The sequence below is a fragment of the Eurosta solidaginis genome, chromosome 4 (assembly GCF_040869045.1).
Source record: "Eurosta solidaginis isolate ZX-2024a chromosome 4, ASM4086904v1, whole genome shotgun sequence".
Lineage (NCBI taxonomy): Eukaryota > Metazoa > Arthropoda > Insecta > Diptera > Tephritidae > Eurosta > Eurosta solidaginis.
In genome coordinates this window covers 39,969,793-39,995,096 of record NC_090322.1, presented here as the reverse complement: position 1 = coordinate 39,995,096, position 25,304 = coordinate 39,969,793, and the positions used below count along the sequence as shown (strand labels likewise).

Below are 25,304 nucleotides of genomic sequence, written 5' to 3'. Positions count from 1 at the left end.
GCATTCAGTACAAATTAAGCTTTCCAAAAAGTAAGAACGCAAAATACATTTTTGTTATTAAAACAAAATTCTACAAATCATGTGTTTCGACATGAACAGTTATTATAATGCCCGTACCATGTATCATATGGTATTGGTTGATATTGTTTTTATTGTTGGCGTATTTTCAGTTTGTTTCTATTGCTATGTAAGTGCGTACCAAAATTAGTGAAGACATACTGATTTTTACAAAAAAAAAAATTTCTAATTATTGAATTATATTTAAAAATTGTCCTTATATGTTAATAGATTTAATATTGTGAAGTTAAGTACAAACAATTTTGAAAATAAAAATGCCACATAGTCATCCAACGCGCATCATAATTGTGCCTATACTCATTCTAACCTCAATTTTGGAGGTGAGGTTGAAACATTTTTTTATATCGTTTAGTAGTTACTACTGGAAGTGATTAAGAAGCTATACTAAACATTCAATACTTCTTTTTGTTTGTTTTAACAGCAACAATTTATCGGCATTTCAGCGGAGAACTCAGCTCTATCTGAGGCAAAATTAAAGGAAATCGCAAAAATACGCGCTGAGCTCAATGAAGCTTTAGATACAGAACAGGAAGATGCTGCGGATAAGGTGAGTAGGATTGACAGGATTTTCCATCTAAGAGAATAGCTAGAGTTTTTGATGGACGTGATATTTTTAGTTAGATTCATCCTATGTAAATCCAAATAAAAGTCATTATATAATTAGAAAATGCGGATGAATGAAACTTCTATAGGATTAAGCGGAGCAAGCACAGGAAAGTTCTTTGTCTCATAGCAAATTGCAGCTTATTCAGTCTAGATTGCCCCATATTAAGTATTTCAGAAACAAACAGAGGTCCTTCCCAACAATAAGTTAGATGAGATTTAGCCCGTATCGTCTGAGATATACAAGTTTGTAGGCACTATTCTGCGGCTGGGCTCGATTGGTGACTGCCAAAATCTAATCTACTGCACCTCGTTCACATTATAGGCTATGCTATATCAATTCTAAGGTATGGTAAAGTGAGATAGCAGCTACCTCATAATAAGAGAGCTGCTTGAATGCAATTGCTGTTCCTGTTGATACCACATTGTCTAATAGCGACACTGTATTTGGGTTATTTAAAGAATCAATGCTTGTCATCGATATATTTAGTTACAATAAGACAGACTTCGACTATCTGTCGATATTGAGACAAAAGCTTATCAGTTGAGCGCGAAATTACTTCATGATTCCACCTTATACTCTTCCATACACATGATATAACTGGGGCTTTCCAAAATATTTAGCCATTTTATTTAATGATTTGCTGTTCTGAATTTAATCTCGTTCATGTGGTTGTTGTTGTAGCGATAAAGTCAGTGGGGGATTGTTATCGATGTTGATGGTCCTTTGCCGGATATAGACCTGGTATGTTCCGGTAACAAGCACTATTAAGCTACATGTCCGACCATATTGGAACCGACCATAAAACCTTCTAATAAGCCCCCTAACCCGCTGGAGGCAATCCTCGTTGGGAATGCGCAGCTGTGATCGGCCCTCATTCCTGGCTAAACCCGAAATTTCAATACAATACCTCTTCACTCTCCCCTCCGGCTTTTATCCTTACTTGAACATGTTTACCCTAGTGATCCTCCCACCCCTTTCTTCCGTTCCGGGCATATCTGGGCTAAGAAGCTAGCCACCGCGACTCAATCCAGTACACAATAAACTGCTTTGGTAGGGACGAAGTCCAGAGCACTGGCGTTCATATGGCTGGCGAGTTTATATCTCACATCTGGAACCTAATGACAATCCGTACTGTTGCCATTTTATTTGTTGTAAAAAGAGCTTTGCAATTAAAAGCCAATTAGTGCATAGTTTCATACTTTTTCACAGCGGAAGCATGTTTCTAGAGAATTTCTACAGACCAAAGCTCCTTAGAACAAACCAGTGCACCACCATTGTTGAGATGCGTTGTGTTTTCCTGCGAGGAAGAGTAATGAGCGATGAGGTACATGGTCGTGCAAATAACCAACTCCATGTCATTGCTAGCCCTGTTAAACTGCACACAGGGTGCTCAACAGTTGCTCCTAGTGGGTATTGTCAACATAGACTACTACTTGGGAGGCAGTTTACGACCGCGACAAAAAGGTGTGTTGCTCCACCCTTCTAAAGGTCACAGCTTCTTCTCGCACTGTTACAGCTCTTCTGCCGGTCAAAAGCCTCTTCATAAATACACACAGAGTTCATTCTACTTCTAATGCTAATAGACGTTTTCGATAACCACTGACAAAAACTTCGGCTACGTCATGAAAGACGGTTGCACGAGCTTTTGGCGCCCCTGTCACTTATCTATATGTTTAACAACCAAATATAGAGCCAAATCCATATACAAGGAATTCCATTCCGTATGTAACTATAGTCTACCTCAAACTAACGATAACAACCTCATTGGTCTAAAATGCATTAAAAAGGCGGAAGAACATTATTCTGCCTTTGTAGTGAGAGCGACTTGGTTTATATTCCAATCAAAGGGCTATCCAACTTCAAAAAATTGGCATAGATAGAAGCCAACCAGGAACAGAATACTCCCAGAGACCCCGGAGTAATATATTAGCAACAGCAACATAGACATTTTTGTGTAATATTGGTGAATTTAGTTTCTAATACTCCGCTGACGTTTCAGTCTTTCATCGCTTGAGAAAAAATTAGGTTGAGCTGGCTGGTTAGTAAAGACTTCACATACTCTGAACAAGTTAATATTGTTCACTGTTTTTTGATATCTCAAAACCAATACCTCCAGAGGTTCTCTTGCTAAATGTTAAGCATCTGATGGGTTTATAATTTATTTTATCTCTTTTCAGGGCGTCATTGTACAGCCCGGCTGGACTGCTGGCAAAGAACAGAAAACGGACGCCAAAATTCAAAGTAAAGTCGAAGTAACCAAAGAGCGCATTGAGGAAGTAAAGGCGCTACGCGAGGAAATAAGTAAGTCCCACATACCGCATGAAGAAACAGTTAAGCAGCTGGTTAAAGAGTTCGAGGCACAAAATGCCGGACGCGAAGCACTAGAAAAGATCGTTGGTGCAACAAAGGACACTGTCAGCGAGGAGTTTGTAGGCGCTGCAGAGCAAAGTGACACAAAGGACAAACCGAACTTGGTCAACGCCAGCGGTCAAGATGAAGTACATGAATTCGATTTACGTAAACTGCAGCGGCTGGAGGTGTCAAAACGACGTATGCGTGAGACGCTGATACTCCAATCAGTGGAGGAAGATTTCACATTCAATCTTGGTGAAGATGTACAACAATGGGCGCATATTATGCACAATGGATCTGAATATTTTGTGGGACGGCGTGAGCAAAGTCTCCTTGTAGTACATAAAGAAAGCGCTACCTATGAAAAGGGAACCATTATCGATGTAGGTCAGCCTATTAGCTACTTACTCACCTACTCTTTCTGGAATGATGAGCAAGCGCAAACGGAAGGCATTACGCTGGTGGCGACTGCAGACCGCGTTTTATGGTATCGCGTTAATAATGAGACAAGCAATGTTGAACTCTACTGGCGGTGGGTGGTGGGTAATACAATTACTGGGCTCACTTACTTCACAGTTGAGGGTAAAGATTATTTGGTGGTATCCACGGATAAATCTTCCTACACCGGCTTTTTTATGCTGAACATCTATCAGTTCGAGCTTGCGTCGCGCGAATTTTGGATTGTTCAACGCATGCAGCTGAAGTATCCTTGTGTGGAAACCACACTACTCGATACAGGACGTGATATTTTACTCGCTGTGCCACAAAATGATACAGCAGCTATTTACAGCTTCAATCCACGTGCCGACGACTCGGACCACTTACGTTTCCAACTCAAGCAACACGTACAATCTGCGCTGTGTGAGTATGTCGCTGGTTTCAAAATGGGTGGACGCAGTTATTTGGCCATTGGTGGTGAGAGTCCTCAAATCTTACTCTATCAGCAGGGTGAGCTGGTACAGAAAACAATTTTAGCGCATAACTTTGGTGTTGTAGAGCTCTTCTTTCCAGTGCCGGTACGCACTTATCGTGATGATCTCATACTACTCGTACAACATCGTGTTGATTTTAGCACACATAGTCTTACAGTGCTAGAAACCTTAATATGGGATGGTGAAGCATTTGAGGCTAGCATACCAGTGCCATGCAAGCTTGGCCAGCACACCGTGTATGGCGTGAGTTGTATGCTGGATGTACAACTTGAGGCTGGTCTAAAAGGTGCTGCCTACTTTCGTCGTAACGATGAAGTATCTATTATAGTACCGCGACGCAATGCGGAATCGGGTCTCTTTCGTTTGCACACCCAGTTGCTGGCGCGGAATTCGGAGTATTTAGACTTGCAAGAGATTTTTGCATTCCTAAAAGATTGGGTTAAAGAACAGGATGATTTGATAGCTTTGGCGCAGCAGTACCTCGAAATGTCGGATAATGCTTCGACACAAGCGTTACCAGATCTTTCCGAACTTGAAGAGCTACAAACGCCGGAATTCGTTTTAAACTCTGGCGAGGTAGGCGAAATCTACGTAAACGATTACCACTGGACGGATGCAGACACACAACTTGACCTTAATGAACTGCTAACAGCCATCGAACAGTTGGATACATACGTGCACAGCGCGCGCCACAGACGTGAAGTGATAGGAGATGAGTTGATTTTTGAATACCTCGAACTTGATAGTTTGGATGTGGATGAGCTTTTTGTGCAACAACTTAATGGTGAAAAGTTCTACGTGCAAGATGGTAGCTTATATTTGAATGGAGTTTTGAATACGCGTGAACTTGAAGTTTTAGAGCAATTTGAGGTCCCACGCGTTTTAGCCGCAGACGATGAGAGCCTCGCAGAGGAAAATGAGACACTAGTATTCGATGGCGATATGCAATTTGAGTCTATCAATGGTGTCCGCTGGAAAGACTTGCAGGAGAATATGATTCTTACAAATTCGCCGTTGAACTTTACGGAGCTTCAAGTGGATGGGGTAAGTTTGATATTTATTTAATTATAGCATACCCGGGAAACGTTATCCTGGCCGACAGTTGGTTTGTCTACCGTTTAAGGTGGCTTCTACTACCCCTCCTTATCACTTCCTTTTCGATTCTCTTCTATTTCTCCTTTTTATTTCTGTCCTTCCACTCTATTTCTCTCTCTCCCTACTACTTTCACATCACCAATCCTACTCCCATATCCGCTTCTACTCCTCCTCTCACTCTCATTATTACTCTCACTCTCACTCCCACGTCTACTATCACTCCCACTCGTACTATCATTCCCACAATTACCCCCATTTAAACTTGCCATACCTTCCTCACCTATTCCAAATAATTGCGCAGATGTAGCGAATTTAACTTTCCTTTTCTAAAATACCGAGTTACTAGAAGAGCGTAATAAGGTAATTTCGTCAAGTTCGGCTTGAGTGCATACACAACTTAATTTTTATTCGTAAGATTGGGAGGGGAATCTTTGGAACAACCAGATATTTCTAAATACTTTCTTTTGAACCATATCCGTCCTCAAGTTAACATACTTAGCTTTACGTAAAATATATAGTTCTCTAACTTCCGACAGACTTTTGAGAGAAAGCACACCCAGAAATTTCACTCGTTTTATCTTCAGCCCTGGATATCTAAAAAAGAAGTGCTGAATGAAGTCCTGCCAGCTTTTGTTCATCACATCATCGTTATAGTGTCGTTGCGATATCACAGAGTCCAGAAAATGTTGGTCCGTAGCAAGTTCGTTGTCCTTACAGAGTTTTAAAGGTTATTTTTTTTTTTCAAAAGATCCTCTAAGCTCTCACATCTATTAATTTAAAACCCTCTCTTGCAAACTCCTCAGCGTTCTAGTGCCCTTCGATATTACTGAGTCAAGGAACCCAGCAAGAAGAAATTTTGAGATGCTCTAAAGACGCCAAGGAGACATTGCACTCGCGCTTAATTTCAGCCTTCTTCGCTTTAAATTCAGATACCTTTAACGCTGCCTGGTTTCGGGGATTTTGCCATCTTGTAGCAGTCCAGTAGGTTATTCTTATACTATGAACTCCACCTGGAAAACACTGCAGGAGTCAGTTTTCCTCTTAGGCTATAACTTCCACACCTCTATCAAACCCTTCCTCACGTTCCCTCTCGTAGAGTACTCCTCTCTAGAGAACCATACGTCAATATCAGTCGAATTTCTCGAGATAAAAGTGAAGACCACGGTTTGGGAACTTCAACATTTTTATAGTAGAGATACTCTGCAGGAAACATGGTAAGCCAAACTGACTGCGCCAGTTAATCAAAATGCCTAAAAATCATCAAGATGATGCTCAGATCCTTAGAAGAACTTATACGTGGCCAACACACTATAACATTTAAGTTTTTCGTTCATGGCGTTCGACGATATAGAAAGGAGATGTCGCAACTGTCAATGTTTTGGGAAACTCCCGGTGTAGGAATTATTACATTGAAGTTACTACTGATACTTAAGGGCATAGGTAGTGGAACGGTTACTCCGGGCGAATGATCAAGAGCAAGTTACCAGTTTTTGCTATGATACGAAATTCCTGCATGGCCTGCATGACTAGGTGCAGCAGACTTTCTCCCGCAAGCGCAGCCATTAGCGCCATCCTACGCCTTCATCGTCGACTGCTGGTTCACTTACGTAGCGGTCTCCCACACAAAAGCTATCATCTCTCAAACAAACCACCTCAGAACTTTAGAGATACGCCAGGTATAATGTATTAAAAGAAGTGGGAGTGAGACAAAGTGGTGGCTTCATCTTCAAGCCAATCTTATCAGTCTGTACATACCAACTATCCCAGGTATGTTAACTTCTTTGCAGAGTTGCATCAGCTATCAGGGCCAGTTCTCGTAGAAGAGAAAGCCGGACATTCGATTGCAACACACGCTCTTCTAGCTCTACTTTTCGATTTAGATACTGTATTGATACATGATTGAAACAGAATCAGGGACTCTAACAGCAACAGCAACCGATATTGCTGTGCTACTCAAGGCTGAACGCAAAATGAGATTTTATGACTTTCAGGTCTAGCACAATATTCTGCATTTAGTTAGACTGTTCTACCACGACGCCTGTGAAAAGTTTATTTCTGCGCACCTCACAATCAAGATAGGGCCACCAGCTCACAGTAAGGATGCGCTTAGACAGAAGTTGCCTTATTCATGATAATGTTTACCTTTAATGACACGCTTTCCAGTGCCAATTGTGCTTTTCTAAGCCATTGGACCAAATTTTCTCTTTTTATTCAACCTCCGAAGGTTGTGGGGAGTTTAAGCAACGCTGATTATCCTTTTCCGAATACTGATCCATTACGTTGAGCCTGCTAGGTCATCGCACCCCGTGCTTCCATACGAAACTAAGAATCGCCATCGCGCTAGCTGACACCGGGGGGAGCACCAAGGGTTATCATGTTTTCTGCCCTCTGTTTTCCCCAACAAAGTGCAGATCTTCATCTTCGTCTGCTTCCAAATACGAGTGTCGATAGGAATTCATTAGCTCGTCATTATACCTCCATCGACACTCGCCGTCAACATCGCGAACAGGATCATACATCTCATGGAAAAATTTTCGCTTGCACATTCCAAGGGCCATCCCATCTTCTCTGGGGCTTGCAGTTATGTAAAGAATTTCACATACTGTCAGAAAATAAGTAAAACTCTAATTCCCAACTACCCTTTTTAATAATAAACATTTTGATGCTTTCAGGAAGTAGTCGTAGAGAATAAACTATCACTGAACGCTTTGAACTCCCTCAACTTCCCCGATGATTATCTCTGGTCCAGTGGACCCACCGAGAGCGTTGTGAATGCAGAGAAAACTTTCACACAAACGTTAAGCGTAAATGCGCTCAAAACCGATGGTCTGCTCAACGGCATGAACGCCTCAGATGCTATAACACTAACGGATGCACAAGAATGGCGTGGGACGCCAACATTTGCGGATCTCAAAGTAACGGGAACTTTAGAGGTAAGATCTTATTGAGACAGGTGAAGTCTTTTGCTAAAATTTTATGTTATAGATTGTCAAATTTTCTGCGATTCCTGCCGCTTTTTGGGCTTGTACCCTCTTCAGTGTAATTTTTGTTCAAATAGGAAATGACAGTGACGACAGCGCGATGCTGTGAATGATTTGTTTTTAAAATCAGCTCAAAGGTTTTCATTCGAAACCAAACCTTTTCAAACTTACTGAAGACGGAACAGCGCCGAACCTGGCTTTTGTGATTTTGGTGTTGTGTTATCCTCAGTGTGATATTGATTCAAGCAAAAGATTACACTGAAATTAGTGCAATGCTTAAATCAATTTTTTTCGATTTCGAGCCCAAATTTGTTCGAAGGAAGAATGACACTGAAGAAGGCACTGCGCCGAAACTGTTTTGTGTTCTTGGAATTGTGCCATCCTCAGTATAATTTCCATTCAACCGAAATATTACAGTGAAAATAGCGCGACGCCAAAATCAATTTCTGTTCAAACCCAGTTTCGTTCGAACTATGAATGACTGAAGAAGGCACAATGTCGAAGTGGGTGTTTCTGTAAGACAAATATATTTATAGCGCAAAATGACACTGGAAAGAGTGCAATGCCGAAAATGGTTTGTGGTTTTGGGGTTGTGTCATCTTCAGTGTAATTATGAATAAAACCAAAGATTTCACTGAAGAGTGCGTGATACCGAAATCAAATTTTTCAAATTCACTTTCGTCCAATCCCAATTTCTTTGGAATGAAAAATTACACTGAAGAGGGCACAGCGCCAAAACTAAGTTTGACAATTGCGTACGGAAAATTCTTGCAATATACTTTATTGAACCTCAATCCCTTTTATTTACAAAAACTCTCGCCCAACTCAAACAGCTCAACGGCACAACGCGCGGTCGAGATATTGGTAATATTCCGAACAACCCTTCATTAAGGGATGCGAAGCAAGTGGAAGGTATTTGCAGTTTTCGTGAGTTGCACGTAAACGGACCCTTGGTGGTGAGGGACTCATTAGATGGCCAGCCGTTGGAGTTGGTGCTAAGTGATGTCCTACAGCGACCTTCCGATGCTGAGAGAGTCGTCAGTGTTAGAGCTAAAAAATATTTCGCCGATGTGAATATGCCAATAGACTTCCAAATTTTGGATGGCAAAGTAAACGGAATACCAGCGGAGCAATTTGTGCCTGCACACACAAAGCAAGATTTGAAGTTAGATGTGCTTAAGGCGTATGTTTATTTCGCAAATCTAACGCTAAAAGGCAAATACGATGGTGTGGACATAGAAGAGCTTTTACAAAATGCAATTAAGATTAATGAGCCTCAGACGGCTTTGGATACACATTTATACCTTGCGCATGGTTTGGAAGCGAAGCACCTAGAAATTAGCAGCAGTCTCAATGACGTAACGCTAGCGACAGGTTATCAGACAATTTACGAAGACATGGATCTACCATTTGCGCATTTCGAGCAACTTGAAGCTAAGGAAGCCACTATTCACGGTAATGTAAGTGGCAGCAATGGCGCGACGTGGAATGGCGCAAAGTCTAAGGAAGCAACCGATCTTACTGAAGTAGGCAATATCTATATAGAGGAACTTGAGCTCGAGGATGGAATCGAAGTTGATGAGATTCAAGGCTTAAACGTTTCATTAGTTTGGAATTTTCTCGATGAGGTCGACGACATACTCGAGATGGTGTTGGATGGCAAAATATTAGTTGATCATGTTGTTGTAACCGGTGATGTGCTTGTGCATAAGCTTAATGAACAGCGCTTTGATGAAGATCTACAACTTACCATTATATGGCTAAATCGTCCCAACTTTCTGAGCACCAGTTTGCGTTTCAACGCACCTCTAATAGTACATGAAAAACTTAATATTGAGGGACGCTTTAATGGGCGCGATTTGCCAGCGCTCCTCAATGATATAGTTTTCCGTGAATCCAGGCTTCACACAATTGAAGTTCTAGCCACCAAAAGTTTCACCCAAAGCGTAAACGTTTTAGGTGATACACATGTGGAGGCTTTGAATGGCATTCCCTTCAGCGATATCGCCACCAAAAAATCGATTTGTAGTTTCGGTGGCTCTGTGCGCGTACATGGCAATCTAGTCGTGCGCGATTTGGAGCTCAGGGGCGCACTCAACGGCTATGCGATGTCTACATTCAATAACCTCATACGTTACGATACTGCGTTTGGCGCTTTCATCGTACGCGGCGTGTTGAACTTTACCGAAGCGCCAATGTTTTTACAAGATCTAACTGTGCTCGGCAAACTAAATGGCATGCCCCATTTGGCGCAATTCTTTGATGAATTGATTTATAAAGACCGCGTTTCCATATTGAAGGGTCATAACGCTTTCACAGGTCGTGTTCGCATTGACAAAGGCGCTTACATAGGTCGATTAAATGGCTTGAATTTGTTGTCTCTGTTTGAGAATATCGTCTATGTCAATGAGCCTCTGCCAGTACTCATGAGTGCGCCTGTAGTCTTTAACGATTCAGTTCGTGCCAATAACTTATTTATTGGGGATTCGCTTGCGGCTACGAAATTGAATGGAAATATGCTGGAGGAATGGTTCAACGATACCTTGCGACTTGACCGACCTCAGGAAATAGAAGGTGAGTATTAACTTCAAAGAGCCATAAATTTAGGTTAGGGTAAGATTATGCTGAAAAACCACTTGTTTTGATCGTGGAAACTCTGACTCATGCCGGTAGGCAGAACTGTTTGTGTCCTCTTCTAAAACCTCAACTCAGTCTTGAATGCAGTATTTCAATTATTTAACAAAGAAGGGTCTTCGGCAATTAAAGACGAGAACCTACCAAATCTCTATTCAACATAGTCAAAGTGCACTTAAAAGCTCACGGAAACTATGAGTTAGGCCAACAGTTAGGTTAGTGTAGGTTAAAATAAGAATTTTTCACGCTTCCACTAGGAGACATTTTTCTGTGAGTGCCGGGTGATGGTACGCACATTCAACCAAGTTACTTCCTAGTGGTCCTCAAAGAACCACTTGCTTTCTCTGATGAACTTAAGTAGGCGTGAAAGATCCAACTTCCCAGCCTCTGCCAGACTGTCGAAAAACCGTGCGCCCAGAAGCCGGAGTCGTCTTGTTTGCAGTCCTGGACATCGTAAGAGAAAGTTATGAATCGCCTCCTCTTCTCTCTTATGCTGACAGCTTCTGCAGAGTGAGCTTGTTGGTATGCGCCATAGTCGCAATGACCTGTGATGACACCCGTAAGTATTCTCACTGCAAATTTTATTTAACTTGGGAAGGAAAGTTGTTCCTTTCCAATCCAAACATTGTCACAAGTACCTTGAGAACTCGCAATCAACCCGGTTGATTCAGAGCAAGTCCGTTGTCCTAATTTAATTTACCTCGATTTTCCTCTATAGATAACGGAGTGGTGGTCGAATGAAGTTGTCCGCCTCGCTTATGTCCATTTCAGAAAATTTCCTGGTCATCCTTCTACAAATTCACTCTCTCTAATAGCAGTTTGGCCAGGGAACCAGCAAAGGGACACATTGAGATGCCTTATGGGCGCCAACAAGGCTCGACATCTTCGCACGATATCCGGCTGTATCACGTTGGATTCGAACTCCTTTAAGGCGGACTGGCTGTCAACAAAGATCTGTACATTATTATCTGGAACCGTACTATTCTGGAGCAGTATGGCTGCTCTCTCTATTATATAGACCTCCGACTGGAAGACACTACATGAGTCAGAAAGTCGGCGTGATTTATTTACCTGCAGATGCTTTGAATACATTCCAGCTTCAATTCCCTTTTACGAAAGATTACAATCACTGTTCTTGAGGAGATTGTTGTACTGTTGTATTAAGGCATTAGTCTTTGGTTTACGAAATTTGCATTCAACTGATGGACTCATTTTCCTCCACTCATAATTCAAAGGTTTCTTGTAAAGAGAAGGCTTTGATTATGTTTATTGATCGGTTTCTTATTTCTCTTCTCTATAACTCGAAGGCTGTTGTCGGAAGCACGGAAGCGAGAAAACTCAATCAGGGTAGAGCTTTTAGCTCGAAATATCCTACCTGTGAAGTTTTTTAAGTTGAAAATATTCTTGACGAGCGAAGAGCTATTCAGCGATTCCGTGCGCACTAAACCTCTTCCACGCCGCAAGCTCCTTATTCTAGAGACTGTGAAAGTTACTTTTCTATCCTTCCTTCCTTCTCCGTAGACCAAGGTGACAGTTGTTTAAATCAAGGAAGTTTAAGCAAACTGGACAAGTTTTTTTGTAACTTTCTATGGTAAAAAACGCTACTAAAACACACACTAGGAGTAGAAGTCCAGACATTTGAAATGTTATATCAAGGTTTCCATCGAAATGCATCTAGTATTAGCAAATCAGGTAAAAGCTTCTGAAATCATATCTCTACTGTGCTGAGCAGTTCTCCTTTTATGAGCTTGGGTAAACTTAGAGGACGAAGTCAAACTACGATCAAGTTCCAATAAAAAAAGAAACCCAAACAAAGCCTCGGACATAGAATCTTACTGCGAATTACATACAATATAACAAGCTTCTGAAAGTAAACATCTTATTGTATTGTATTGTATTATGTATTATCTCCTTCTCAGAAGAGCTCTGCATATTTAGCTCCCTACGTATTTCGAATTTAAATTTATTTATCTAAACCATTCCAGATGATCTTATCTTTGCTTCGCGCACTTTGGACGGTAACAGCTTCTTTGTAAATCGTTTAAACGACATTGACCTCTCGGAGATTGTCACTTTATATACAGCACAAAATCTTACTGGCAATGTCTCTTTCTCCGAGCTTCACTTGGATGGTGAAATTAGGGTGAATGGCTCTGTGAATGATGTGGATTTGAAGAAGGAGTACGAGAATACTTTGATGGTAAGTAGACAGTTGTTATATCTCTCATAAAAGGAACTTACGGCTTCTAGATTTTTTTTAATTTTGATGATAACAAGAATATTGTAGAAAGCTTTCGCGAAATTAAATATGTGCGGAGAATATGTGCTTGGAAGCTCTAGGCTTCGTGTATCGCGTGCAAATACCAAACCTACAAGTAGAGTCCTACGATTAGATGATCGCGTAGGCGGGTTAAAAATTTTCCCCTGTATCATTGCCGGAATGATAATCCTTGGCCAGATTAATTTAGGTAAGGTTAGGTTGTGGTGGCTGCACGTCAGCATGACGGAGGCATACTTGGGCCGGCTGGCTCTTTTTGGTTTCGCCAATATGAGGTAGCCTAGTTAGGAAGTGTTTAATACTTTCTATGTGCTTATCGTGCCTTCAACTGAACCAAAAGTCATCAATTGGAATTCCTATACTTTAACTATTTACTTACATCAGGAAGGACTCAGGCCCTTTCCCAACTAGCAAGAGGAAGCGAAGTGTTCCTCGAGTGGATCCACATGATTACTATGGTACAGCTCACTGCAAGCCTATAACGACTGTCCGCATAGAGTATCTGCCTTTTTGCACTGGCTCATAGTCACGGGCCGAAGCGACCTGCTTCACGGCTGCTAGGTCTGACTCAAAATACTGCAAAAACTCGTTACACTTAAGGAAAGCGGTATATATTCCGAGGAGAGAAGAGATGTTCTCCCAAGTGTACTTCAAAGAATCCCATTTCAGAAGTAAAGGGATGCATTATTAAGTCTCCTTGACACAAATTTTCTGGTAAAATCTTCTTAAAACTTGTATGTTTCTTAATGTGAGTGCATTACAACTTAGTTACAGCTTACTATATTACGAGATCTAACAGCTGAATAAAGCTTTGGACTTACTCGTTTCGTTCGTGGTCGTTTTGAATCCATTTATAACAGGACAACGCTATGAAGGCCCATCAGGCAAACTAAAAAACTTGATAGGTAAAAGATTTTGTAGTCGAGGTACTCTTTTGTCATACAATTTAAGGTCTCCTTATAGCCCTTAAACTTGCCAAGCTGCAAGTTTGGGAAATATTGCGACTTCGGAAAGCCAAGAGGCGACCAAAGCCTTTTAACGTGGAAACCCCCAGTCGGATCAACGAACCTTTAGAGAACACTCCGAGTATAAAGAATATTGGAAAAGTATGGATGAATTTTGCTCAGACTTTTGATAAGACTCGAGCCGTCGCTTAAAATCTGATGTAACAAATTTTCTACTCAGAGAGCGGACTATAATATTTTAAGAGTTTGTGCCTAGTGAACTTCTTTATTTTAAAAATAACCTTAACATATTAGGATAATTGAAGTACCGGTTTGGTTCGATTTTGAAGTAGCTCTCTAAAGAGTGAAGAATGGCGTCTCAAGTTGTTTGGCTCGGATGTTGGTATGAAATACGTGAAGTAACTTTTCGAGTAAAAGTTGGCCCTGCTGCACCTATCGGTGCTTTCACATATAGAGCCACATTAACCAACTACCGCATTGACGGAAATGGTAAATTTGGTACAGGAATGCATCCGCACTAACACGAAAACCAACAGCCCTTCTGACACTATCCCAACAAAGGCTGCTTTTACCTTTTGTTGGTACGACGCCAAAATCATCGAAATCTGCTCAAAGTCCTTCTGGCACTACCCGAGTGACGGTGTTAGTGCACCGGCTATATTGGATATATGCACCATTATGGTTCCGACGCCTTGCAGTTCATATGTATTTACATATTCAGCTGCTCCTTTTATGGCCGCCTTTTAACGTGGAAACCCCCAGTCGGATCAACGAACCTTTAGAGAACACTCCGAGTATAAAGAATATTGGAAAAGTATGGATGAATTTTGCTCAGACTTTTGATAAGACTTGAGCCGTCGCTTAAAATCTGATGTAACAAATTTTCTACTCAGAGAGCGGACTATAATATTTTAAGAGTTTGTGCCTAGTGAACTTCTTTATTTTAAAAATAACCTTAACATATTAGGATAATTGAAGTACCGGTTTGGTTCGATTTTGAAGTAGCTCTCTAAAGAGTGCAGAATGGAGTCTCAAGTTGTTTGGCTCGGATGTTGGTATGAAATACGTGAAGTAACTTTTCGAGTAAAAGTTGGCCCTGCTGCACCTATCGGTGCTTTCACATATAGAGCCACATTAACCAACTACCGCATTGACGGAAATGGTAAATTTGGTACAGGAATGCATCCGCACTAACACGAAAACCAACAGCCCTTCTGACACTATCCCAACAAAGGCTGCTTTTACCTTTTGTTGGTACGACGCCAAAATCATCGAAATCTGCTCAAAGTCCTTCTGGCACTACCCGAGTGACGGTGTTAGTGCACCGGCTATATTGGATATATGCACCAGTCTGAGCAGTTCCTGAGCCAACAATCCCCATTCGCTACTACCTCGCTCTCATTTATATTATAAATTAAGTCGAGGAAGACTTTGGAACAAGCTCTCAAAAGTCACATCTTGGCCAGTCCTTCAAAGGGCTAAACTTTTAGACTTTTTCCAAATTCCTCCAAATTTTCTCCTTAAATATTCGGTCCCGTTAATTCAATTTCGCTTTCTGTTCATCTTTTCAGACGCACGGTAACCAACACGTCATCACACCGCTAACTCTACTTCACGCGACCTTGGTACAAGGAAATTTAACTACAAGCGCACCCATAAATAACGATATAGATCTCAGAGAGCTTGCGACACTACAAGGCGATCAACATTTTGAGTCACCGCTCTTCTTTGAATATCTTGAAACCGAGCAAGTCAAAACGAAATTTCCTATATCAGGCATTAATATGGACGTATGGTTTCAGGCGACGCTGCAAAAACGCGGAAAGGAACAACAATTTATTATCGGTAATTGGAGTGTGGACACATTGAATGTTAAGTCTGGGCCGACCCTACCCAGCTATGTGAACAGCTTGCGTCCGAGTTTGCTACCCTTCGATGGACTTGTACGTAGCGCGCGGGAAAGAGACGGCTATGTAGATTTGTGCGAGAAGTTAAAGCAAGCGCTGAAGATGCAGCAGAAGCGCGGTTACTATTTGAAATATTTGGAGCAGAGCTTTGAGTTGAATGCGCAAGAGATAGCAGAAGATGAGACAGCGAATGCGACAATACACACGGTGTTTGCGCTCGCTAAAGATGGCATCAGTTATTTGTTATTAAATATAGAAAATCGAACGCAAGTCATGACATGGAATGCGAAAAAGAGCAAGTACGTCAAAGTTGCAAACATCGAAACTGGTCAGATCGATCAAGTGCTCGGAATATCAGGCGCACCCGCCGAGTACTCAAATTCAATGGACTTTGTTACGAACAAGGCGCGCGAAAATAGCGCGCTACGTTATTGGCGTCTAGCGAATAAAAATCTTACATTGATGAAGACCTTCGAAAATCCTGCAGCAGATTTAATGCTTTCGAAGCGCAAACCCACAAATTTTTATGCCGTACACAACGATATTGTGTATGGCTATGATTTGAATCTTAACTTGCACACGGACACATGGTTCCTGCCCAATTTTCTGGGCAGCGATCAATATCGCTTCGTGCCGCAACACGAGCATGGTTTGATGTTCACCAACGGCGGTATCATTTTGTTGTTCGGCGATAACGATGCAGATGGTGACAACGACGATGAGCATAACATGCGCGATAAACGAACCTCTATACCGCGTTACAGCCTACCGCTCTCCTATCAGCGTGTTATGAGTCCGCAACCTTACAAACTCAACGAAACGCTGCTCAAACCTAATGCTAAACAGCAAACACATCGCTATCGCTTATCAGACTTTCGCAGCGTAATCGGACACATACTGGATGATCTGAATTATCGTTTGAGACTTGAAGTGAATATAACGCAACTTAGCATACCCGAAACAGATTTGAGAGATGAGCATTTATTGCGTGACACCTTATCTATAATGGAAGAAATGAGACTACAGCAAATATATCCGAATATCAGCTTTGCACCCATTGAGTTAGATGGCCTAAAGCGCGCTAAAAACCCAGCGCTCATTTTAGCAGCGCGTACAGCTCAAATTCTATGGCCATGCATTGTCGACATGGAAGAGATACACGGCTACTTGCATAGCAGCGATGATGAGGGTGATGTCACTGTTGAACGCATAATAGCTGACTTTGGTGCTACCGTGCATGATGTACTATCAATAGCAAACAGCAAAGATAATGAATTTGAGTACGCTGATGACAATACGCATGCGCATGAGCTGGCTGCAGTTATAGAGCGCATACGCTATTTGCAAGATCAATTACAGAATACACTGCGTGAGCTTAAGCGGCAAGAACTCAATGAAGCTTTATATACAAAACATGCGCTGTTCGATGATGAAGATTTTGAAATGTCTGCTAACACCCTTGTCAATGCCACGCAGGCGCCACCAGCAAAAGCGCCACCTACCGCTGACTTTGTTACATTGACTTTAGCTGATAGTACATGGTTGAAATATGCCAATAAAAACTTACCCTCTTATGGTAATGGCGAAATTTTATCTATTTTAGTGCGTCCACAAACAATGGCGCCACTTGAGCTTTTGGCCGTCACTTTTAAAGTTTCGCCAGTAGCGAGCGCGCAATCGGGTGAAATAGTTTTGTATTCGAATGTACTTCAGAGCCAACGCTTCCAAACTATCAGCGCTCGTGAAGCGCGCTCTCTTATCACTTTTCAAATTGCCGCCGACACTTTGTTCGCTTACGTGGACGACTGCTGTATGGTACGTGTGCTCATCTATAGCGGCGTACAAGGATTTGTGGAGTTCGCGCGTTTTACGAGTCATGCGCGCGTGCTCAAAATTTTCCATGTCATGCTGGCAGGACGCGAAATGCTCGTACAACAGCCGCACCTAGTCGTCGCTCATGCCGAAAGTTTGGTATTTTATCGCTTCGTTGGCGCGGGATCGTTATTGCATATTCCTGAAAACTTTATATGTAATTAGTTATTCGATTCTTAAAATTTTTTTTGTAAATATTATCAAATCTTTTGTAAATAAAAATTGTTTATCGATTTTTTCTTGTTTAAAAATCGGCTATTTTATTAATTTTATCGCTTATGACTTAAATATTAAGACTCATAATAATTTGACTCAACTTATTCACTAAGATGCACTTGGAAGGTATCTATGAAAGTACAACTGTCCTAGAAAGTGCTCGAACTAACAGTCCCACAAATAGGTATGTTAGCAAAGACATCAGTGAAGAGAGGGCGATATCTCGCTTTGACAAGTCTCCTAAAAGCACTTAACATTACCCAATATTATCTTGAGCCTGCTCGTAGAAAGATCTGAAAAAGTGGCCTCTAAAAAGAAGTCTTCCTTTATGGGATCTCATAGTAACTTTTCTATATGGAAATCGGCGAATGAGCATTCCTAACATGGCCTAGATGAGTCCGCTCAAAGATATGCCTGCCTTGAACGGCCACATACTATATTGGAACAAGGAATCATCGATTAGGAACTTGTGTATTTGGCTCAAGAACTCTTTAAAGACAAGTATTTTATATTTTAAATACAAATCGACAAATGTAAATGCGTGTACGCAGCCTACCCGAGTAATTACGAATCATAACCGAATTATTGATTTGACCGCTCCTGGCTCTTTAAAGAGAACTTTGATTATATTTGTATTATTCTATAATATATTGTGGCGAATTTTAGCATCACTATGCTGTTAGTAAATAATCACAACAACAAAAACAGCAAGCAGCCACACTTATGTACATGTACACATTAAAGCAAGCGGCCACACTTATGTACAAGGCAACGAAGAATATTCCATACATAAAAATAGCACCTTGAAACAGAGAGATTATGTAGCCGGCAGCTAAGAGCAGAAGTTGTTACTCACACGTAGACAGGCATATGGCTAGAAGAAAAAAATAAACTACACAGGCACTTCTATATAGCTAAATAACCAAGCATGAGATACAACTGTTCTAGAAGGTGAAACATCTAGAACTTAGGAGAAATGGGAGAACGAAGTAACCGAGAGTATAAAACCAGCGCAAGCTGCGGAGTCATGCTGTATTATACACGTTATTAGTGAAGTATAATTGTGATTGTGAAGTACTACTCCGAAAGTAGTCTGCATAAAGACCAGTTTGCAATACTGAATAATGGAGTTATTTATTCCACAGTTCAGCGATTCGAACGTTAGCAGAAGGTGCAAAATTATCAGGAACTCCCCAGAAATCGTTACAATATATATTTTCTCCAAATGTTACCATAATAACTTTGAAACTCACTAAGCAGCCTACAGAGTCTTAAGTACCACCGCTGAGATGAGTTAGTAATACTCTTACTTCGAGTAAACTAGTTGAGTGTCGAGGTATGTTTATTTCACCAAGTTTAAAATTAGTTATCTCAAGGAAACTACCCAGGACCTTTCACTTTATCCTGGTGAAGTTTTCTCCCACCCCAGGTTGAACCGACCGGGCTATGTGTGGTTTCACATAACTTTAAACCAATATTTTTTGGATTTCAGGCTCTAAGCTCAGCTATGATGTAGACATTACCTTTCCGAGGACATTTTTGCTTTGGAGTTGCAAAGAGAGTTACGAATCGATGGTCGGAAATTAGTGTCAAGCCGCATTAAGGAAACACCTACTTCGGCTGGTCTGCCGAAACTTCAAATTGAAGCTCAACGATTCCTGGAGAGAAAACTCTTTACTTGAGACGGCCCAAAATACCTCTTACATCAATAACATTCCATTAAACCGAACCTATAAAATATTCTGGCCATTCTCTGAGATTTGTCTTTTTAGTTTAATACTAACCGCAGTGAATTAGCGGGATGTCTGGGCTAGACTAGTGCTCTAAGGGGAATTATTGATACAAGCGTACGCAGAGTTAGTCTGAAACAACGAATTGGTCGCTACAAGTATGTGAGAAAGCACTTTAACGATCTTGATCTATATATCGCTGTGAAAATGAAGGGTGAAACACTTGCTGAATCGACAATAGACGTCCCAATCCGTTTGGGAGAGATCAAAAAGAGACAGGGGCTGCATATGATCCAGCAAGCAGGAATGGCGTGAACAAAAGCCCGGGGCAGCAAAATTTCTAAGATCATGTGTAAAGCCTATGATATTAGACACACAAAGTGGCTCATATCTCTGAAGAGAGAAGACTTAAGGCTCACGATGCGCATACTAACTCGACACTGCCTTCTGGCATTCCATGCTTATAAGTTAGGCCTCATTAATAGCAGATGTGGGAAGTGCGAGCTGCAGGAAGAAACTGTTGAGAATGTTGTGTGTTCATGTCCTGCGCTCGAGCCTGGTACCTAAGTTTATAAATCGCTACAGTTTGCGACAGTCAGTTCAAAGATCGTTTTAGAAAATATGCGTGATATTTATCAAATATATCGTTATGTTCCATAACCAAACCCATTTTTGATTCGGCAGCATCCTCCTAGGGAATCCTTAATGGCGCTTCACTTAGAAGTCGCTGAGGTGAAAATGGAGCATAAATTAGGACCGACCTCGAGTTCCATCACTGCACTAAGCTCCATAAATAAAAAAATCAACCATAGAATTTTTCGGTTGAACAAACATCGCATTTCAGGTCAGCTCCCACCAGGATGGTATAAAGCTTTTTTTACTATGAATGATAACATCGTCGATCAGACTAGTTACGAATTACAAATTGGGGACATAATTCCAATTTTTAGCTGGGTTGCCCTAATATGAAATGAGTTGATCGCTGTCTGCTTCATATGGCCATCAATACTATCCACTTCCTTCCGTCCTTTGCAGAGCTTCAGACCAGCGGGGAAGTTGTCCAAAAAACATTAAGCTTTTCCAGAAACAATTTTTTTTAGATATTCAATAACTTTCACGAAAACAAAACTGATCTCCGAGCCCCGGCGTTCAATTTAAACCTGAATTTTTTTTAGCTGAGAGCTTCATAAGGCCAGAGAACTGCAAAGTGTCACTAGTCTAAGCCGCCACCCTACCCCACAAACTTCTATTGCACTCGACGCCATATAGACCCAAGCAATCTTTTCACAAAAATCGGCTTACAACTAACATTAATTATAATAAATATTTACAAAAGTTTAAAGTTTCGTTCTACTGCTTAGTCTCTAAAGCCTGCCCTAACATATTTTATGGAATTTTAACTGGTATAAATAGCCTAGGATCGCCAATTTTCGGACTCAGACGCACTATCACTTGATCGTCACCATCGCCCACCTCCAAGAAGGAGTTCCAATCAGCTAAAAAGTAAAAACCATTTTTACGTTTCGGTGGCTTTGGCTCCTCCTTATTTGTATCGGTGCCCCCGAAAGAGTCCTCCAAATCGGCAAGCGAACCATTGCGCGACTCTTCCGTAGACGTCGTTGTTGCGCTATTGCTACTACTCTCAGTGCTGTCTTCTGTCGCGCTGTCACTTGAGACAGTGGCTTCCTCTAAGTTGGTATCAGTGCCTTCTGTTGTCACTTCATTTGCTGCACTAATTGCTGTCACTATAACGGGTGTATCGCTTTGACGCCGATTTTGGCTCCTATCATCTGCAAGCGTCTGTTGTTTACGCAATGTTTCCAAGTATTTAGCATCCGCTTGACGTAGCAAATTTGAAGAGACAGTAAGATTGAGACGTTGAAGCTCTTGTAGATTACTGATTAAACGCTGGAGATCACGCAAGTCCTGTCCTATATCAGCGGGCGCTGCAGCTGCTTCTGTTACCTGCTCGTGTGTGTCAACGTTGCGCTTTGTTACTGTTGCATCAGTATGTTGCACACTTGCATTTACTTCCGGCGCTGCCAGCTGATAGTTCATCTCACTGAATTCACCCATCAAATCATCCATGCTACTTGGATCCATGTCCGCATACACGTCTGTATCGGTGCGTCGCTGAAAACTCAGTGATGACTGTTCAGTGGATACGCCGATTTTATTTGCAGCGCGCCTAATGGCGGCCTCGATGATTTTTGTAGCGCTGAAAACTGGCAGATCTAAGGCACTGGAGGTGGTGGTTTTGGGTTCTTTAGGTGTGAGTGACTTTGGTGTGGTCAACGAGAAGAATGCCTCTTTTTTGCTGGTACCTTCTGCTTTTGAAGCGCTTGTTGTCTGTTCCTCCGTTGCTGGTAGTATCGTACCGGAAACCTTATGGTCAGCACTCGGAAATGAATTCAGGAAATCCTCTGGTTTTGCCCTTTCCGCTGTGACAATATGCACTGGTCTTGCAGTAGACGTCTCGAGTTGTATCTCGGCGCGCTCATTATGCGCATGCTTCGTCAGTTTAGTCTCAATTTGTTGCGACAATTCTGTTGGTAGTGTGACACCCAACTTTTCTAACTGCTGCGCATTATTCAAAAGCTTCTGCAGCTCTTCGAGATCACCGTTTTGTTGTCCACCACCATTATTTTGCTTATACACCTCGTTTGCCTTCTGCGTTTCTATGAAGCGTGGCGGCTCTTTTGTCACAGTTTTATAAATCACGGGAGGCTTCATATTTTTGTACGATGCACGCTCTTCATCCTCAAGTTTAGCGAAAAACTGTTGATATCCCTCAAAGTCTTTATCATAGGTTGACCCCTTTGGGTTAGCTGGCGCCGCCATAGCTAATTCACGCAACTCCTCGCTGGATGTTGGTTCCGCCAGTGCACCCGCTTCCGCTTTCTTGCTCACATGCGACTTTGATGGATTGAAGTTTGCATCAGTTGATTGTTGATACTCTGGTTTCAGTATATCTTCGAACGGTTTATAGTCGTGCGCCTTCTGGGCGTATACAATCTGCGCGCCATTGGCATTTTGTACGGCATGCATTTGCACAGAAGCGGAAGTTACCAAATTCGTCAAGCTTGCTAGATCTCGCGTGTATGAGCCAACAGTTGGTGTAGGGGTGGCGGGTTGCAAAACGCCATGCACGCCATGTATCTTCACGCGCTCTAACTCCTGTACTTTACTCAATAGCTTTTGTAGCTGCACAAAATCGCTGGGGTCCACCTCTTGTAGGCTACTACCCGTTCCAGTATCATTAGTGATATCGATAATCTTTTGCGCAAAATTCTGTGTGCGCTTAGCGGAAGGTTTAGATGCAGTTGCCGGTGTTGAAATTTCAATGCGTCCAAAGGAGCCCTGCTCGGGGCTTGCGACCTGCTGGTAGAGTTCTTGCAAGTGCGCAAAGTCATTCGACGACGAGTGGTGGTAATCTTGAGATTTAGTTTGAGGCGAGTTAACTTTGCGCGTAGTGAAACCGACGAAAGGTATGGGTGTGTCCGTTGTGGTTGCGCGTACGCTGTTCGCAATCTTTGCTGCATTCATTCGTTCGAGCTGTTGCACGCGATTGATGAGCTCCTGTAACTGATTGTTGTCCACCTCCGTCTTTTTGGGTTTTTGTGAGCCTAGACTACCTGTGATGCGCTGCGTTATATAAGCTGAACTTATCACTGGCGTGGATGGGGGAGTTGTTGTTGTTGTAGTAGATGTTGTTGTTGTTGTAGGTTTTGGTGTTGTCGTAGTTGTGGTAGTGGTTGTAGGTGGTGGTGTTGTCGTGGTAATCGTAGTGGTAGTAGTGCTGGATCTCATGCGCTCCAATTCCGCAAAATACTTTTGTAGTTGCTCGAAATCGCGGTAGCTGGGCGCTGGTGTGCGTGGCGTTGTAGTGCTTGTCGTAGAGGTCGTGGGCACAACCGTTGTACGCGCTTGATCAAACAAACGTTGTAGGTCATCATCAGTTAAACCACCAAAAGGCAAAGCACGTTGCGTCGTCGGTGTAGTTGTTGATGGGGGTTTAAGTGTCGTCGAAACCACAGATTTTCCAGCTTGCTTAGAGCGCGCTTGTTCATACAAACGCTCTAGCTCACGATCATCGGTTAGCAGCTTTTGCAGATTCAGTACATCATTGCCGCCTAGTCCACCACCAAGACCGCCGAAACCACCAAGCCCACTGAGTCCACCCAATAGTCCACCTCCAGCCTTCACTGGTTGCGTTGTTGGTTTTTTAGTTGTGCGCGCATTCGCCTGTTCTAGCGTCTGTAGTTGTCGCAGCACTTGTTGTAGCTGCGCAGCATCTGTTAGTGTTGTGCTGCGTGTTGCTTGAGTTGTCTGGGACGCCACCTCGTTGAAGCGGTTCAGCAAACCTGCTGTGCGTTGTGTGGGTGTTGAATACTGCAGCGATCCTGCACGTGCCGCAATCGCTGCGTTCGCTGTGGGCGCAATAGTTTTCAGCACATTATCGGGGTTGATGCGCAATTTTTCAAGTTCTTGCAGATTCTCGAGCAGTTTACTCAGTTGATCTGTAGTCGATCCTTCAGTCTGATGATTACCTGTATTACCAAAGTTAATATCGAGATTGGGATCGATGCGTCGTCGAGGTTTCTTTGCTTCAATCAACAAAGGCGCACCATTTGTTATCAAACTCGGTGTTATGGGCGCGCGTGTAGTTGTGGTTGTGGTTGTTGTCGTGCTGCTTGTCGTTGGTCGTATGGTTGTGGTGGTACCCAGTGCTTTGGGGTTAACATTCAAGCGCTCAAGCTCTTGTAGGTTTTGTAGTAACTTCTGTAATTGACTACTTGCCGAGCTGCTCGAATTTGCGGGTATGCCGCGTCTGGGTAATTTTGTAGCAGAAATCTCACTTTCACCCACTGTGAGCTCTGTTACAAGTCCTTTCACATTATTGCCTTTTTTTAAATCCTTACGCTTGCGCCCACCTACAATGCCGAAGCGCGTTAAATAGCCTTCCACCTCGGGTTTAACGCGTATCTCTTCACCAATATTCAGTGGTTTGAAGCTTGCATAAGCGTCGGGTTTGATTTTCGGTGAGAGACTATATCCGTGCAATTCTTTAAGTTCCGAGAGCCCAACAGTTTGTGGCACATAAGTCGATATCACCGGCTGTGGCGCACTCTCCGCACCGTAATAATCATCAATCGTTAAGCGATGTCGCGTTTGCGCTTGTCCCACAATACCTAAACTCTCCAAAATATCAGCAACTGGGCGCACAGTTGACGTTTCGGGTTTTCGTTTGCGAAGTTTGAGGAACTCTGCATTCTTGGCGCTATAATGACTGCTGTAGCGGTGTACCGGTTTCGGTGTTGGATTACGTTCCACATTCACATCGTATTCCGCGTCGTTTATGCTATTAGTGACGGGTTGAAAATCAGTAGCTCCATTTCGCACTGGTGCAGTCATTTTGTACATAACATCTGCTGGTGGCCTTGGATGATATGTCGTAGGATTGGGTGCAAAATTTTGCTGCGTTTTTCGCGAAAACACCGGTTTATATGTGGTCGCTTCGAAATTACCTATGGGTGCAGTTTCAGTTTTCAACGGCGCATTTGGATCGTGTGTCAGAAATTTGATGGGCTGATGTGATGTATACGCATCGATGACCTTCGTCACAGGTGGGCGCGTGTAGAGCTCCTACGAAGAGT

At 42.3% G+C, this 25,304-nt stretch overlaps 2 protein-coding genes across 9 annotated transcripts in view; one reads left to right on the top strand and one right to left on the bottom strand.

Moving 5' to 3' along the window:
- fs(1)N (female sterile (1) Nasrat) lies at positions 1-17,952 on the top strand. 3 transcript variants are annotated; one of them, XM_067781290.1, is made up of 8 exons: positions 147-187; positions 289-398; positions 500-625; positions 2,863-5,013; positions 7,737-7,997; positions 8,879-10,619; positions 12,665-12,879; positions 15,494-17,952. In XM_067781290.1, exons 2-8 carry the CDS (start codon positions 333-335, stop codon positions 17,864-17,866), a joined length of 6,933 nt encoding a protein of 2,310 aa, XP_067637391.1. In that variant the 5' UTR covers positions 147-187; positions 289-332; the 3' UTR covers positions 17,867-17,952. The 3 variants fall into 3 exon arrangements, with proteins under 3 accessions (XP_067637389.1, XP_067637391.1, XP_067637390.1); XM_067781288.1 differs by lacking the exon at positions 289-398 and having other exon boundaries at positions 1-187; XM_067781289.1 differs by lacking the exon at positions 147-187 and having other exon boundaries at positions 194-398.
- Positions 17,941-25,304, bottom strand: part of LOC137249625 (uncharacterized) — a 76,357-nt gene continuing 68,993 nt past the window's right edge. For all 6 annotated transcript variants that reach the window (XM_067781291.1, XM_067781292.1, XM_067781293.1 and 3 more), the window contains one exon: positions 17,941-25,293. In XM_067781291.1, coding sequence (XP_067637392.1) covers positions 21,034-25,293 — 4,260 coding nt within the window. In that variant the 3' untranslated portion in view covers positions 17,941-21,033. The remainder of the gene's footprint in view (positions 25,294-25,304) is intronic.